The sequence below is a fragment of the Mesoplodon bidens genome, assembly GCF_964165515.1.
Source record: "Mesoplodon bidens genome assembly, chromosome: X".
NCBI lineage: Eukaryota > Metazoa > Chordata > Mammalia > Artiodactyla > Ziphiidae > Mesoplodon > Mesoplodon bidens.
This window is the reverse complement of record NC_138163.1, coordinates 128,053,498-128,070,705: the sequence shown is the minus strand read 5'-3', so window position 1 is coordinate 128,070,705 and position 17,208 is coordinate 128,053,498. Positions and strand designations below refer to the sequence as shown.

Below are 17,208 nucleotides of genomic sequence, written 5' to 3'. Positions count from 1 at the left end.
GGGCCCTGTAAAGCACATGCCCAAGGGCACGAGCTCCTAGTGGCCAGGACTAAGGCACTACTGAAAACTAACGCCCTACAGACAATATCCCAACACAGTGTGGTAAAAATCCTTTTCTCACCCTACTTCTTTCCTCATCTGATAAATGAAGATATGCTTCCTAATGGGCCTCAGCTCCAAGCGCAGCTCTAAACTCTTGGCAATTCCTATGTGTTCTCTCTGTCTCTCTCTCTCTGTCTCTCTGTCTCTGTCTCTGTCTCTCTGTCTCTGTCTCTCTGTCTCTCTCTCTCTCACTCTCTCTCTCATGTATGTAAGTACAAAGAACTCTTTTAATGGTTATACCTCTTGTCAACATGGTGAATCAGACTTTGAAGGGTGACCAACCATCCATTTTTGCCTGGGACTTTCCTGGTTTCAGCACTGAAAGTCCCACATCCTGGGAAACCCCTCAGTCCCGGGCAAACTGGTCATCCTGATGACCAGTGAGCTGGTCATCCTACTCTAAGGAACCAATCAGCATGGTATGAGAAACAATGCTATAGCAGGCCTTTGGTCAAAGACACTTGAAACCATAAAGCCTAGCCTGCTGCAGAGGAATAACATTTTTAAAAAATTTACTTAAACACTTATATACAGTGTTTACAGGCATCTCTCTGAGTGCTTTATAAACATTAATGCATTCAATCCTCATAAGAAGGCTATGAGGGATGTACCATTGTTGTCTTTGGTAGGAAAACATTATTGTGTTTGGCAGGAAACTAAAGCACAGAAATGTTAAATAACTAGCCCAAGGTCACCGAGCTAGTAAAAGTAGCAGAGCAGAAATGCAAACCCAGCAGACCCTCCACTGTCCATTTCCTTAGTCATTCTTTTATGAAGGCCAAAAGTACCCGGAGAGTCAGAATAACCACTTTTACTGCAATTGCCGAATCGTTTGGAAGCAGAGGTACTATGCAAACAGAAGCCTTTGGCTGGGGCTGGCTTCACGGGCACACAACCTGCACAGTGTCGAGGGCTCCTGCACAGTGTCGAGGGCTCCTGCACTTAGAAGGGCTCCGCGCTTGGTTTAATGCTGTGCTGTCACCATTGAAATTCTTAATAATTCTTACACAAGGATCCCTGCATTTTCACTTTGCACTGATCCCTGCAAATTATGTAGTTCATCCTGTCTCTGGCAATTGTACTGTCATAAAACTGGGGAAGGGGTCCTTGATGTCAGAACAGAAAAATCCGACAGAAACTCCCTTAGGGTCAGGGTGTAACCCCTGTGTCATGGTGTAACTTTAAAAGATACTTTTTGCTATTAGAGAGCTGGTAATCCTACAGAATCCTAAAAAGTCATTAACAAATCACCTAGTCATAGAGAAAGAGTCCAAACTGTATCATCAGAGGAAACTGTTAAATCTCAAATGTAATGGTCAAACGGAGGCCTGAAATGTGGAAGGTGTCAATTGACATGGTATTCCTACCATGTGCCCGCTGGGCAGTGACTGAATTTGCTCAAGTAACACCTTTTATTGGGTGATAGACCTTGGTCCCACCACAAGCCTTCCCTTTGAAGGGAGCAATGCAGGTCCCTAAAACTGCTCAAATATGCATAACCCAGCCTTGAGTAACATGATAACGCATGTCCCTATAGTTAAACTAAGGAGGAAGAAAATAACTAAATATTTAATGAATCCTCATCTGTTAAAAAAATTGTCAAGTTGACATGTTAAATTTAATTTACTTTACACATCTGAACATTAAAGAATCATCCTGTAATGCTCATCATCATTAATTTTTAGAGAAATGCAAATTAAAACTATGAAGTACCACCCCACACGAGTCAGAATGGCCATTACCAAAAAAATCTACAAATAACAAATGCTGGAGAGGGTGTGGAGAAAAGGGAACCCTCCTACACTGTTGGTGGGAATGTAAATTGGTGCAGCCACTATGGAAAACAGTAGGCAGGTTCCTCAAAAAACTAAAAATAGAGCTACCGTATGACGCTGCAATCCCACTCCTGGGCGTATACCCAGACAAAACTATAATTTGAAAAGATACATGCACCTCTATGTTCATAGCAGTACTATTTTTTTTATTGGAGCATAGTTGCTTTACAATGTTGTCTTAGTTTCTTCTGTACAGCAAAGTGTATCAGTTATACATATACATATATTCCCTCCTTTTTAGATTTCCTTCCAACTTAGGTCACCACAAAGCACTGAGTAGAGTTCCCTGTGCTATACAGTAGGTTCTCATTAGTTACCTATTTTATATACAGTAGTGTATATATGTCAGTCCCAATCTCCCAATTCATCCCACCACCCCCTTCCCCCCTTGGAAACCATAAGTTTGTTTTCTACATCTGTGACTCTATTTCTGCTTTGCAAATAAGTTCATCTATAGCAGCACTATTCACAGTAGCCAAGACATGGAAGCAACCTAAGTGTCCATTGACTGATGAATGGATAAAGAAGATGTGGCACATATATACAATGGAATACTACTCAGCCGTAAAAAAAGAATGAAATAATGCCATTTGCAGCAACATGGATGGCCCTAGAGATTATCATACTAAGTGAAGTCAGGCAGAGAAAGACAAATACCATATGATATCACTTATACGTGGAATCTAAAATATGACACAGATGAACTTATCTACAAGACAGAAACAGACTCACAGACATAGAGAAAAGACTTGTGGTTGCTAAGGGGAAGTGGGGTGGGAGAGGGATGGATTGGGAGTTTGGGGTTAGCAGATGCACATTATTATATATAGGATGGATAAACAACAAGGTCCTATTGTATAGCACAGGGAATTATATTCAATATCCTGTAATAAACCATAATGGAAAAGAAAAAAAAGAAGCATCCTGTAAATTGATAAGAATAGATCAACTACATAAGGACTAGTTGATGAACATCATAATAGCTGTCATGACCTACTAGAAGTGCTATGTCATGTGGTTATTATTTTCTAAGTTTATCATCAAAAAAATAATGTCACGATAATGCAGAATGAAATTTTTTTAAAAAGAAAGGAAAATCAGAACTAATCTCACTTCTCTAACATGGAAACTATTTTCATTTTACCTACGCCCTTCATATTCTATTTTTTTTTCATGAAATGTTTAGACATGAAAGTTGGATGCTTTAAAATGGAAGTGACTTCTCCTAGGGTATAGCTTCCTCCAAATCAGCCACGGAAGTTCTCAAGATGCCACAGACTAAGCAGGATTTCTGAGGCAACAGACCACTGCTTCCCTGATTCTCTGTAGGAAAGTTGAACAAGCACCCAGAGCAGCTTAACGGCTGCTGAGGCTGTCAATATCCAAGAGGAGGCAGCATTGTTCTGCTTCCAAAGGCTAATGCTCCCAGAATCAGACTCTTCCTCCGTTCCAGTAGAAGGGGGGGGAAATTAAAACACACAAAAATCTGACAGTGATTCTTTTTCAGGACACCTGGAAAATGGAGTATGGAAATTCAGTACTGAACTTTGAACATCTGTTGTTTCCAGGAAACTCAACCATCCCAAGCTGGTGAAATTCTACGGAGTGTGTTCAAAGAGATACCCTATATACATAGTGACTGAATATATAACCAATGGCTGCTTGCTGAGTTACCTGAAGAGTCATGGGAAAAGACTTGAGCCCTCCCAGCTCTTAGAAATGTGCTATGATGTTTGTGAAGGCATGGCCTTCTTGGAGAGCCAGCAGTTCATACACCGGGACTTGGTAAGGAAAGAAAGCGATCCCCAGCTCCCTCCTGCAGCGACGGGGCCATTGGGAGGGACGGCAAGGAGGGCATCTTCACTTATACTTTGCTCACTTGTGACGTGCTTAAGCGCATGACATTTTCGTAATCAAAATCACAATTTCACAATAAAATACTTGAAGTATAGAAAGAGTAGAAGTGGCCATCAAGATCTATGTAGTTAGGTTGTGGTATAAAGGAAAACAGATGGAAAGGAAAGACTTTGGTCGCTTTAGTGTTTCCCAGAACCATTTAACCCGAGGTTACCTTTACTCCAGGAAGGGTTTAGTGCTAAAGGAGTTGTTCAGTACGATAACCAAAAATGCAAGAAATGAAATTTGTGTGTGTCTTTGGGTCAGGGTGGGCACGGAGAGTGTTCTGCTTGGTTTGCACTGGTATTGATTGATCTTTAAGATTTTCTTGTGCTGAACAGCAAACCTGCCATGCACACTGGGCCAGTGTATTTGGGGTCCTCAGTGCAGCAGTTATGCCTTCAAAGAGCCTGTTAATGCACGGTGCCCTAGCAGTGTGGAGAGGGAACCCCTAGACATGATTTTTCCCTTCTCATTGATGAGCTCATGTTCTATGTTTAATGTCTAATACCTTTCATGCTGTTTGACAAGGATGGATGCTTGAGGCAAAATACTTATGGGAGCACATTTTCATTCTGAAAAATTGAAAATTGCGAAGGAAAAAAGACAACTCCTATACTCTAGATATTTCCTTTGAAATATAGCATTTGGGGTTGTGATAGGCAGTCTTAGATTTTGCTGAGAATTCTGCCAAAGAAAAGGAAAATGTCTGATTTTGATGTCAGGGGGTTCTTGGTCATCTTTACTACTTGGTAATTTTGTTTTCCCTCTAAAGGCTGCTCGGAACTGCTTGGTGGACAGTGATCTCTCTGTGAAGGTTTCTGACTTTGGGATGACGAGGTAAGCCAATTCCAAAAGGGCAACCAATGCAAGAGGGATTTCCATTCACATCAAAATGGGGATACAGAACCTGCTCTGAATCAGGGGCTTAGAAACCGGAATCCCCTCCCCCACTCTACCTCTGCCCACCTCATTTCTCCACCTATAAGATGGGATTGTTCTTCAGAAATTGCCCCAAGTCCTTTTTAGTTCTTTCAACACCTTGATAAATATTTTCTAAACTTAAGAATTCCATGAAAATCTTAAATATTCAAATATAACATGTTACAGCCAGAAAAAAAAAACCCAGAAAAGTTTTAAAAGCCTTGATTGAGTGAGTGTGTGTGTGTATTATGGCTCCTTTACCCCTTCTGGTTGTTTCCTCTTAATACTATATGTTCAAATGGACAGAGCATTAACACTAGGAAAATTTTTCTTGTCATTTTATTAGATTTCCTGTATCATCAGGTAAGGCAGTAGACTCAGATTCTCTTGGTGAGCATTCTAGCAACACTTCAGGATTTGAGAAATTAGTTTGAGTATGATAGCAGTTTAATAAGAGTCTTCCATTTCCTGAATTCTGAATCCTTACACTATGTAAGCCTCAGAGTCAATTTTCATGGTTTTACATAGGAAATGAAGACATACATGGTAGCCTTTCCATTCAACAAACATTTATTGAGTGCCTACTAAATGCCTAGGCCTTATGAGAGATACTGAAATGTATGGGATAGTCCCTGCCCTCAAACTGCCCATGGTTTAGTCTACAGGGTAAGTAGATGTCCCTGCCATTGAGACAAAATACAGCTATAAAGTTGTGCCCACTCAACATAAACTCATGTCATTCTGAGGAGAGATAACGCAGTTTCAAAGTGATCTGAAGAAGTGACAAAAGCCAGCTCTATGTTTAGCCAGCACGACCCTAAAACACCATAGGAAGATCTATTTTTTTTTTAAGTCTTCTCCAAATTTCATTACGAGAAGCTGCTCCTCTTCTGGGACCCCTCAGTATTGGCAGGGTGTCCCTTTAGCTGTGTGCTCCCTGCCACCCTCCTCCGACCATGCACTTGCTCTCCTACGCCCACACTCTGAATGTGTAGCTTGCTCTAAATAAGGGATCCTGAAGGCCATGCAACAGGCCCTGTTGGTCATGAAGCTCTGGGGTCACATTTGTCAGATGCCTGTGATTGAACTTGGTCCTGATGATTTGAAGGAAGGTTTAGGTCATTAGCAGAGCCCAGTCAGGGGTGTCAGGGTTGTTTCTGAGTGTCTGGTGGTGTCTGAGGAGCTGAGGGGGCTTGGGAGGGAAGTATGGAAGGTGCTATATGTAATCTTATGGAAGCATTATTTATTATTACTATTATTACTATTTCCCAGAATGATCTGCCACACCAGCTTTTTCAGCTATTTTAAAGTATAATGAACATCTCTAACACATTTTTGTGTGTGAAGTTTTCCTATAAATTATATCCAAAGTTTCAGTCTCCACCATTTTCATTTTTCTATTTTCTTGAGTTAGTAGTCATTATTTATGTGTTTTTTTGTGGGCTTCTCCTTGATTAATTGTACAAATAATATATGCGTATTGTAAGAAATATAGCAATAGTGTATAAAGCAAAAAGTAGAATCTACCCCCCCACACCCATTCCCCTTATTTTCAGCACTAGGGGTAACTATGGCTGCTGACACATTTGGTGGATGTCCTTTCAAACCTGATTCCTAAGTGTACCCAATCATATACACAAATATGGACATTTACTGTTTGTCCCCACAAAAATGGAATCACATTACCTATACATGCTTTTGCACTAACCATAAACCATAGCCATCTTTTGATTTTGGTCAGTGTAGAGTGATCTCTTTTTTCATGGCTGCATACTATTCTATTAATGTGCCATATTATATTTAATCACTCCTCAGCCTGGGGACATTGAGGTTGATTGCATTTTTATCATTATTATAAACAAAAGTGTACTGCATATCTTGAGCATATATTTTTATGGTCTTGATAACTTCATAGGATATTATTGCTGTCCATCATTGTTTACAATAGCAAAAGATTAGAAGTAACTTACACGGTTAAACAAATTACGTTAATCCGTAAGAAGGAAGACTAATCAGCCATTAAACATGATGCTGTAGAACAGAATGTAACCATGGGGAAAATGTTCTTGATATGCCCTTAAAGGAAAAATAAAAGCAAACCTCAATACAACAGAAACCCAATTTTGTTCAAAGTATATATAGAAAAAAAGATTGGAAGGTACAAGCAAAAATGTATCTTGAGGGGCTTCCCTGGCGGCGCAGTGGTTAGAGTCCACCTGCCGATGCAGGGGACACGGGTTCGTGCCCCGGTCCGGGAGGATCCCACATGCCGCGGAGCGCCTGGGCCCGTGAGCCATGGCCGCTGAGCCTGCGCGTCCGGAGCCTGTGCTCCGCAACGGGAGAGGCCACAACAGTGAGAGGCCTGCGTACCGCAAAAAAAAAAAAAAAAAAAAAAAAGTATCTTGAGTGGTAGCATGACAGGTTATCTTTGGGGTGGGATTCGCAGTGATTTTACTTTTACTTGTTTGTGTTTCTATCTATTCACCAAATATTTTGCATTCAGATTTTGGTATTTTCAAAGTTAGAGATCATTTTTTTAAATGCTTACAAATCATAAGCAGCCTCTAGCTAAGCTCACACACTGAAAGGAAGCAAAAGATCCGGAAAACCAAGGCCCTCAGCTGAGACCGGACGGCTGCATGTCCTGCATACTTGGCTGAAGGGCTGTGATGTTGTTTCCCTCTGCAGGTATGTTCTTGATGACCAGTATGTCAGTTCGGTAGGAACAAAGTTTCCCGTCAAGTGGTCAGCCCCAGAGGTGTTTCACTACTTCAAATACAGCAGCAAGTCAGACGTATGGGCGTTCGGTAAGAATGTGGCCACGTGGGACCCAGCCCTATTGCATAAGCTGGCTTCCACAACAGGAAACCACAAGAGCAGCAACATCCATTTTCAGCAAAAGCTCTGAGCACTTACAAAATTATATGGCCAGAGACAAGCAAGGGATTGAAGAAGATGATGGTGACCCTTTCTTGTGTTGGTGTTAGGATGTCTGCCACGTATTGTATAATTGGCATCCTGCTAGCACCTTCTCATAAAATCAAAAGGGATAAAAGCTTTCCCACTGAAGATTTCAGTTTTCAAAAAGGAGTCACCGAAAACTAAAACCCAGTTTGCATGAGGTACAAAACGTTGAAGGGCTTAAAAAGAGTCATCGACCTTCTGCACGGAAGCGGAGTGATAATCATTCCCTTCTGAATTGACCAATTTGGGGGACATGCCTGGTGTAAATACCAAACATGACTCAGCACTTTCTTTGGCCCATCCCAACTTCAACTAGTGTCCTTGTTAAAATTCATCATTTAGGTCAGGGGTCAGCAGACAATGGCACAGGACCAATTCCAGTGGCCTGTTTCTGTAAGGAAAGTTTGGAGCACAGCCATGTCCTTTGTACATATGGTTTATGTATTGTCTGTGGTTGCCTTTGTGCTTGCAACAGTAGCTGCCGCAGAGGCTGCATGACCCTCAAAGCCTAGAAAACGTACTTTGTGGCCCTTTATAGAAAGTGTATGCTGACCCCTATTTTATTGAAAGATCTATATTGAAATTTAGTAAATGTAATTAGAAAACAGAGACAATTCTTAAATTGTGATTCTGTAGATTTTCTGGTATTTTTCTACATTGGGAGGAATGTCAGGCTTGTTTAAAATCACTGTCAGATGAGCCCAGGATATTCCAAATTATCATAAGGCTATGGAACCTATTAAATACAACTGAGAACTATTTCATGCCTGTCTTAGTCCATAAGCACAATTTGACTTTCTACATGACTGCCTGAAGAAAGGAAAATGTAGTTAGCTGTTTATTTTTCTATGTGACAATTGTTAAAAATAATTATTCCTTTTGTAAAATTGGTATTGTTCATTGTAAAAAAAAATAATAATCCAATGTATACAGAAAAAGGAAAAACCACAGAGAGCATTTTGGTGAATACTTGATGTCATTTTGTGCTGATGAACTTGTCAGAATTAGTTTCAAGCTCTTTGTGTCAATTGATAGGCCTTATGAGAGATATTTTTAAAAATCGGTATCCTTACTCAATAGTCACAGCTGGGTTTTGACCAAAAAATTGCATCACCCAGGTCGACTGCTTACCTTATGTGCCAGAATTTGGCTCCAAATATTTTCTGGCTGTTTCCAAGAACTAAATTCATTCTCAAATAATTTGTCCCCAGTGAAGATACTCAAAATAAACCAGGACCTCTGAAAGCAATTCTCAAAGAGGAGTCCCACAGATATTTTAAGCAATGATATTATCCTTGAGCTAAGTGGTTAGCCTTCCAAAGAGACAATTGTGAAAGGGGCAACACGTTTTTGGATGGTTGTTTTAGAATATTTGTTTAAAAAAAACACACAGCCACCATAACTTGTAACACTGCCTTACTGTAAATACTTTACTAAAAATCTGTAGCCCTAAAAGTCAAAGAAGTTTTGAAGTTAGTACTTCAGTTATGGTTCTAGAACAATTTTCTCCCTTCTTACGTATTTCTAGTTTTCCAAGCTTTTGAAGCTGGCTGAGTGCTGGAATTCTCTGGCTTGGCCAGTACAACATCACAATGGCCACCATTTAGAGAGCATTTAAAATGTCTCCAGGGCCCTTCTAAATGCTCCGCGCGTTTTATCCTATTCAATCCTCACGACAACTCTGTGATGTGCAGATATCCGCATATTACAGAAGGCAAGCAGAGCTGAGAAGGGCTAAGAAAGTTGCCCAGCCTGTAAGTGGCAAACCTGGGCCTCAAAAGGCACGTCTGACTGGCCCCAAATGCAACCCTCTTGACCACCATGACCAGAACTCGGTTTCTTAACCTGGTGTCCACCATACTCTGGATACCTTCCAGAAAATACCCTGTGAACTTCCAGAAAAGGAGCCCGAAAATGCTGTGCGTTCACTTCCCCGAGGAAAAGCTCATGATTTTAATCAGATCCTTGAAAGGACAGCTGACCCACAAAGTATTCTAGAACACTGTGGCAATAGAAAAGGAGGAACGTTGCCCATGATTTTATCTTAAATTTCCACCAAAAGGTAATTTGGTGGTGCAATGAAATTGTTGCCAAGGCAGAGAGAAAGGGCGAGGGCTCGCATCCATTACTCCTAAGGGCTGGAGCTGGGGGTTGTCACTGTGGGTTGGACCAGGCCTCAGCCGCCTCTCTGAAGCAGCCCAAGGGCCTCGACCCCAGGGAGCTCCCCCTGCAGCTGCCCTGGCCGGTTCCCCGTTTCCCGGCAAGAATGGGCATCCGGGTCTCAGGGGACAGGGAGAAGAGAGCCTGGGCTCCGGAAGCTATGGTCCAGGCCCGCCCTCCCTACCCCGTCCTCCATGCTTGGACTCATCCCCCAGGGATCCCGGCTCTGACCCAGAGCCTTCCTGACCTGGCGTGTGAAGCTCGTTCGACAAACTGTACCTTTTGACGCTGGCTCTCTCTCCTCTGTCCGCCGCCGCCCTCCCCGTGGTGCAGGGATCCTGATGTGGGAAGTGTTCAGCCTGGGGAAGCAGCCCTATGACTTGTACGACAACTCGCAGGTGGTCGTGAAGGTCTCCCAGGGCCACCGGCTCTACCGGCCCCAGCTGGCGGGGGACACCGTCTACGAGGTCATGCACAGCTGCTGGCATGAGGCGAGTGCTCCACTGGGGGGAGCGGGCAGGGCGCCGGGCGCATCCGGGCCGTGGCTACGTCACAGCCGGAAGAAGCGTTTTTGAGGCGGGGACGGGGGGTGGGGGCGGGGGGGCTGCCGGGGGGGGCGGCGGGGGGCTGCCTTCAGGTGTTTGTGATCTGAAACCAGCACTGTAGGCGCCAACAACTTAACAAACAACTTATATCAGCAGTGTTCTAAGGACTTTACGAATATTAACTCATTTATTCAACAGGAAACACACTATGAGTAGGTACTCTTATCATGGCTAAACGAACAGAAGTGGAAACAGAGACCCAGAGAGGTTAAGTGACTCGCCCAAGCTCACACAGCTAGTAAGAGGCAGGCTGGCTAGTGTCAGAGGCCCTGTTCTCAACCACAACACTTGAGGGTCTCTCCTCAAGGAGAAAACGTGTAACAGAGAACAAATAACACGTGTAGAGAGCACAGAATGGACACCAGTCTGTTCTCCCTTCCCCTGTCTCCCAAGTGCTGAATAAAAGCCTTCCATGCAGGGAGAGAATAAGAGTATCTTTTTTTGTGGGACTGAAAACAGCAAGTAGCTTATAATTATATGTGCAAATTAGAAACATAGACAAGTAAGTACAGGAAGAGCTCAGAGGACAGGGAGCCCAGCTTCCGGAACGCATCGTTATCTGAGCCAGGTCTGCAAAGTTCTACAGAGCTTCCCCAACTATGTGGGTGGAGACACAGTTCAAGGGTGTCCAGGTGAGAGCGACCAGCACAAGTACAGGTGGGGAGGTAGGAATGAGCACTGCGTGCTTGGCTGGAGCTGTGGTTGGAAGGGCTGGAAATGAGTTTGGAAGAGTACGTCTGGTCCGGATTCTGTAGCCTGAATGACAAGGAGAGGAGAGTGAGTTTGGCTTTCTATAGGCAACACGGACCCCTGAAGACATTTGCGAGTGATGTGAGAATAGGAGACTTCTAAGAACATTTATCTAAGAGCCTGCAGCCCATAGCCATTATACGGCGTGGCCTCATTGACAAGCGGGCCTAATGCTGCCGTCATGCGTTCACGCATTCATTCATTCACTCGTAAAAGACAGATCAGTGTCGTGGTTAAGCATGTGGACTCTGGAGCCAGAATGCTAGCTCTGGGTTGAATGCTAGCTGTGGGACCTTGCATAAGCCTCCTAACATCTCTGTGCTTCACTATAAAACAGTACTTAACTGATAGGATTATTGTGTGGATTGAATGAGTTAATATTATAAAGTCCTTAGAACAGTACCCGGTGTAAGTGCTCTAAGTGGTTGTCGTTGTTGTTACATATTAATAGACCAGCTCGTGCACCAGGCACTATGCGGGTGCTAGGAATAAATGACTGCACAGGATTTAAAGAGTTCCTCAGAGATCTTGTGTTGGAACCTAGAATTCCACTTTGGAAGAGTTACTGACTGCATCATGTGTAACATTTTATCTTTTAGCTTAAATTCTTCCTGGAATATGGGCACTTGGTGGCTTCCCACCCAATGTCACTTGAAATACTATCTAAGGCTCCCCCACTATTTTTTACCCCAAATGTAAAGGGGCTGAGAGCCTTAGGCGGCACTAGAGGGTCAGACTGGGTCAGAGGAGGGTTAGAGACCTGGCACTGCCCACAACCAGGCATACTCACTGCTGTCACCTGGCCGATGGAGGAGGGGAGCAGACAAGGGTGTTTGAGGTGAAGCTGGGACCCTTCCTGGCCCTCCCCACTCCAGCTCCTGGGAATGTGCCTGCACCATCAGAGGGACAGGGGGCCCTGAACAGGAAGGAACCGCCTTCTTCCTACAGTTGGTCCGTAAAAGTGTGAGAATTGGGGCAGAATCCATTGAGGGGGGTTTGCACGGGGGCAGTCCCCAGCTGAAGGTTCTGCTTATAGTGAGTGCTTTGTACAGTTTAGTCTCCCTTCTTTTTGATATTTTATTTCACAATTTTGGGGAGAAAATTCACAATTTTCATTAGATTCCAGTTTAGCTTTCCCGTATTTCTTTGTACAAAAGTGAACATGTATGCATAGGTGTGTGGTTTTGTTTCCCTTTCTTTCTTACAAAAAAAAAAAAAAAGAGTATACAAATTCCTCTCCACAGGCATTGGCCCTCTAGCAACACAGACCACTGTTAAGCTTCTGAATTCCTGCCAATCTGATAGATGAGAAATGGCATTTTAGTGCAGCTTTCCTAGGTACATCTTTCATTATGAGTGAGGCATATTTTGAAGAGCATTTGTATATCTTTCTGAGAATTATATGTCATGTCTTTTCCCTTTTTCTATAAGGTTTTTGTTCCTCCCACCTCAATTTTGAAGATCCCTTTATAAATTCAGGAGATTAATACTGTATCTCTGACATAAATTGTAATTATTTTCTCCCAGTTTGTCACTTATCTTTGATTTAATTTATGATGTTTTTTTGCCATGCAAAACTTTCTTTAAAAAAAATACAGTTGACTACATCATTATTTGCTTTTTTTGCTTCTGGAAACTGAGTTATAGTTAGATAGGCTTTCCCACACCCAGATTGCAAAGGTGTTCAGTCAGATTTTCCTCTAGTACTTTTATGGTTTCATTCTTTTACACTTAAGTGTCTGATCTAGTCTGTTTTGGTATATGGAATAAAAAGTATGGATCCAAAGATTTTGTTTTCTAAATGACTACTCAGTTGTTGAGGCACCATTTATTAAAAGACTATGTTATCCCCAGCAATAAGATTCTATCGAATGGTGTCAAAATACCCAGTAACAGGATAGTAAATTTCCATATGTATTTGGCTTCATTTTGGGACTTTCTCTTCTGTTCTCTGGTCTCTATTTATGTGTTAGCACTGCATTGTTTTAATTACAGAGACTTTATAACACTTTTTTTAATGTCTAATTTTTTTGATTAATTTTTATTGGAGTATAGTGATTTACAATGTTGTATTAGTTTCTGCTGTATTTAACATGTTTTAATACTAGGTAGGCTAGCACCCCCTCATTGCTCATCTTTCTTTATAGTTTTCTTAGCTATTTTACATATTTAAAAATCCACAAACTAGATAATCAATTTGTTCAGCTTGAAACCAGCTTGTTCATATTTTAGAGGAGACTATATTTGGTTTGTATTTTAACTCGGGAAATTGACCATCTTTATGGTATTGGTGTGTCCTATTCAAGGACAAGCAATGTTTTCTTCTATGTGTTCAAGTCTACGTTTGTATTTTTCAGCAGCATTTTAAAGTTTTCCTCATTTGCGGGGGGTACATTTTTGTTTGTATTTTATTGAGGTGTCATTGCTATTGGAAATGGGGTTTTCTCTTCCAGTACATCTTCTAATTGGTTATTGTACATGTATAGGAAGGCTACTGGTTTTGTAAGTTAATTTTATATACTGCTCTCCTGGTGAATTCCTTTATTATTTGGGTTGGTTCTATCATTAATTCTCTTGGTTTTCCAAGGTCTGCAGTCGTATCTTATGCAGATAAAGATACTTTTTCTTCCCCAATTCTTAGGGCTCTAATTGTTTTCTCTTTAGAAGAAATGTCTATAGTGTTTCCACATTGTAAAAGTTGCTAGTTTTAGGACTGAGGTATAAATATTTTACATAGTTTATTTTTAATCATAACCCTCATAAACTAAACCATTGGGTTTTTCTTTTATTTAGCTTCCAGAAAAGCGGCCCACATTTCAGCAACTCCTATCTTCCATTGAACCACTTCGGGAAAAAGACAAACCTTGAAGAAGAAATGAGAAGTTCTGATGAGAATGAGTGTAAATGTTGGCCAACATTTTCATTCTCTTTAGGGGATGTAGCAAAGCACAGACATTGTAATTTAGCTAGTTCTTCTTAATGGTATTTTGTGTGCTGTTTGTTCTATTATCTAGAAATGAACAAGGTAGGAAACAAAAGACTTCCTTGAAATTTAGGTCAAATTAGTAATTTTGTTTATGCTGCTCTTAATGTTATACTTCCCAGCCTATAGCAGAGGCACATCTTCTGATTGATTGCAAAATAGAGAGGGTGTGTACCATATGTAAAGATTGAACAGAATTGAAAAATTGTTGGATATTTGTTCTTTTCTTAATATCACCACTATCGTGATAATTAAATATGCTATTAGCAAGTATGGAAATTGTGACACTTGCCTTCATTTTCAATGTTCTCAATCTTTAGCATGTATGAGGATCAAATGGAGAGTTTATTAAAACACAGGTTCCTTAGGCACTACCCCCAGAGATTCTGGTACAGCAGGTCTGAGTGCAGCCTAAGAATTTGTATTTTTAACAAGCTCCCAGATGTTTCTGTGCAGTCAGTCCGAACTGCCCTAGGGGACCTCATTATGTAGTGGGCACCATTAGGTGGTCCATAATTCAATCCAAATGATACAATTCTCATTTGATATCCAAATCAGAAAAAAGAATTTATGTCATTATGTACAAATATAAAACTAAAGTTAAATAACATAACTCAGTAATATTCTGTGTCACACAGACATAATTTTTAAAGATGCTAAGGTATAACTTGATGCCTTCTTCCTTACACTTAACTATTTTCAATTTCAACTCAAGTATAACCATGATCTTGTATTAGATTGTTGCTTTGTACAGTACTTCCCCCCTTATCTGCAGGGGATACATTCCAAGACTCCCAGTGGATGTCTGAAAGTGAGGATAATACCAAGCCCCATATATACTATGTTTTTCCTATACATACATACCTATGATCAAGTTTAATTTATAAATTAGGCACAGTAAGAGATTAACAACAATAACTAATAATAAAATAGAGCAATTATAACAGAATACTGTAATAAAAGTTATGTGAATGTGGTCTGTCAGAGTATCTTACTGTACAAATTGAATGCCTTTTCCATTTTAAGTAAGCATTTACACACTGCGGCCATAACTTTTGCAGTTTGAGGTGTGACAGCAAAACTAGTATGAATTTCTTTTTCTTTCTTCACAATGTCACCGATAAAAGATTTAGTCTTACCGTAGGTTTCAGCCCCCTCAGCATCTGATTTTTTTTCTTTCCTTGTTGAGACCTTTCACCTTTTTACTTAAAGGAAGCACTTTAGGTCTCTCTGGCATTTCCGAATCACCAGTGTCATTCCTCTGGCGCTTTGGAGCCAGGATTAAGTAAAATTAGGGCCACCTGAACACAGCAGTGCGGCACTGCAACAGCAGATCTTATAAATGCAGCCACTAATTGACTAACGGGTGGAACATGCTGGCCAAAGGGATGATTCAGGTCCCGGGGAAGCAGAGCTGAAATCGCGAGATTTCATCACGCTACTGAGAACGGCACGCACTTTAAAACTTATGAATTCTTTATTTCTGAAATTTTCCATTTAATACTTTCATATAGTGGTTGACCGCGGGTAACTGAAACCGTCAAAAGTGAAACCGCGGATGGGGGGGTGGGGGAGGGTGGGCGCTACTGTAATCATTTAAAATCCTTGAGTTTGGGGCCCTGGGGCTTCTGGCTAGTTTGATAACTGAACTTTCTCTTTCGGTCTTCTATCTTGACACAAAGGTACAGGAGTCCTATTTTACCTTCTTATGGCTATTACTAGAAGGTGCCTTAGCTTTCAAGCTTCCTGGGAATGCCCACCTTCACGGTCTGCTACTGAACCCATAGGTTTTCATCATTTTCGAGTACATCATTGTCATGCCTGTAATGTCAAGAAGGGAAAGAGAAAGGTTATGTGAAGGGCATTATTACAGTGAAAAGACACTAATGAAACCCTGCTACTATTTTCCAGATATAAGTTAACAATCTCCCTTAAGAGACGTTCACACCCTTCCTCATCCCACTCACCCCTCACCCCCCAGCTATTGTGAATGATCCCTCTTGGTTATTTGCCTCTTGACATTTAAATAACGATGCCTTTATTTTCAGCAGAATCGACTTAGGATAATAGTCTTCTATTTTTTTTTTTTTTTTACCGTGGTACGAAAATCTCAATAGATTTGCACCACAGACTGTTAAAGCCCCCCGAGAAAGATTTCTCACGCCCAAACTAGGTCTTCCTGGTCCCCCCCCCCCCACCGAAAGGTGTTTTCCTTTCTTCTCCTTATTTTTACATATTTGATCTTCTAAAAATGAAGCTCAGCGGGACTCTATGGGACCTTCCCGGGGACATGACCCCTCCCCCTGCCTCTTGTCTGTAGAAAACCTTTAGCTCCCTAGGCCTTCCCCGAGTTCCAAAGAGCAAATTTAATAAGAGAAATGAGAAAATGCAGGAACAAAGAAAAACAGTCAATCAAGACAGTAATAGTTTAGCCATAAAGCAAAGTCAAGGACCTTTAGTTCCTCCTCAAGGGCTACAGATAATATCCTGAGCAGTATCCTTGAGTTGTTTTGCAGATACTAAAACCCCCACCAGGTGGAAGAACTTAACTGCATGCTGACCACAAGTAGACCCCAGACTGGTTAGAACCAGAGGGGTGATGATGCTGACTCCAGAAATACCACCCAATTACCTCACCACCAATCAATCAGAAGAGTGTCCACAAGCTGATCAGGCCCCCTACGACCCTGACCCCTAATGTTGCCTTTAAACGCCCTTCCCTAAAAGGCGTCCGGAAATTCGGGTCTTTTGAGCAGGAGCTGGTAGTTCTCCTTACTTGACAAAGTTACTCTAACAGTATGGTCACCACGTAAGGTGAACTGATGGGGACAGTTCGAATATTTTCACCTACTTAATCCATTTTACATCCGTTTTCAGGTCTGTATTGGATGCTGTGCTCAGAACTGGGCTGGGGGCTCTGAGAGACATAAAAGCATTACCAGCTTTGGTTCCTAACCTGATGGTGTAGACGCTCTGAACACAATTCTTT

The 17,208-nt window shown here is 41.6% G+C and overlaps 1 protein-coding gene across 1 annotated transcript in view; it reads left to right on the top strand.

Annotated features, from left to right (window-relative positions):
* Positions 1 to 14,216, top strand: part of BMX (BMX non-receptor tyrosine kinase) — a 47,605-nt gene extending 33,389 nt beyond the window's left edge. Inside the window, exons 15-19 of the mRNA XM_081221818.1 lie at positions 3,506 to 3,722; positions 4,609 to 4,673; positions 7,446 to 7,564; positions 10,215 to 10,372; positions 14,030 to 14,216. Coding sequence (XP_081077944.1) covers positions 3,506 to 3,722; positions 4,609 to 4,673; positions 7,446 to 7,564; positions 10,215 to 10,372; positions 14,030 to 14,104 — 634 coding nt within the window. The 3' untranslated portion in view covers positions 14,105 to 14,216. The remainder of the gene's footprint in view (positions 1 to 3,505; positions 3,723 to 4,608; positions 4,674 to 7,445; positions 7,565 to 10,214; positions 10,373 to 14,029) is intronic.
* The last annotated feature ends 2,992 nt before the right edge of the window (positions 14,217 to 17,208 follow it).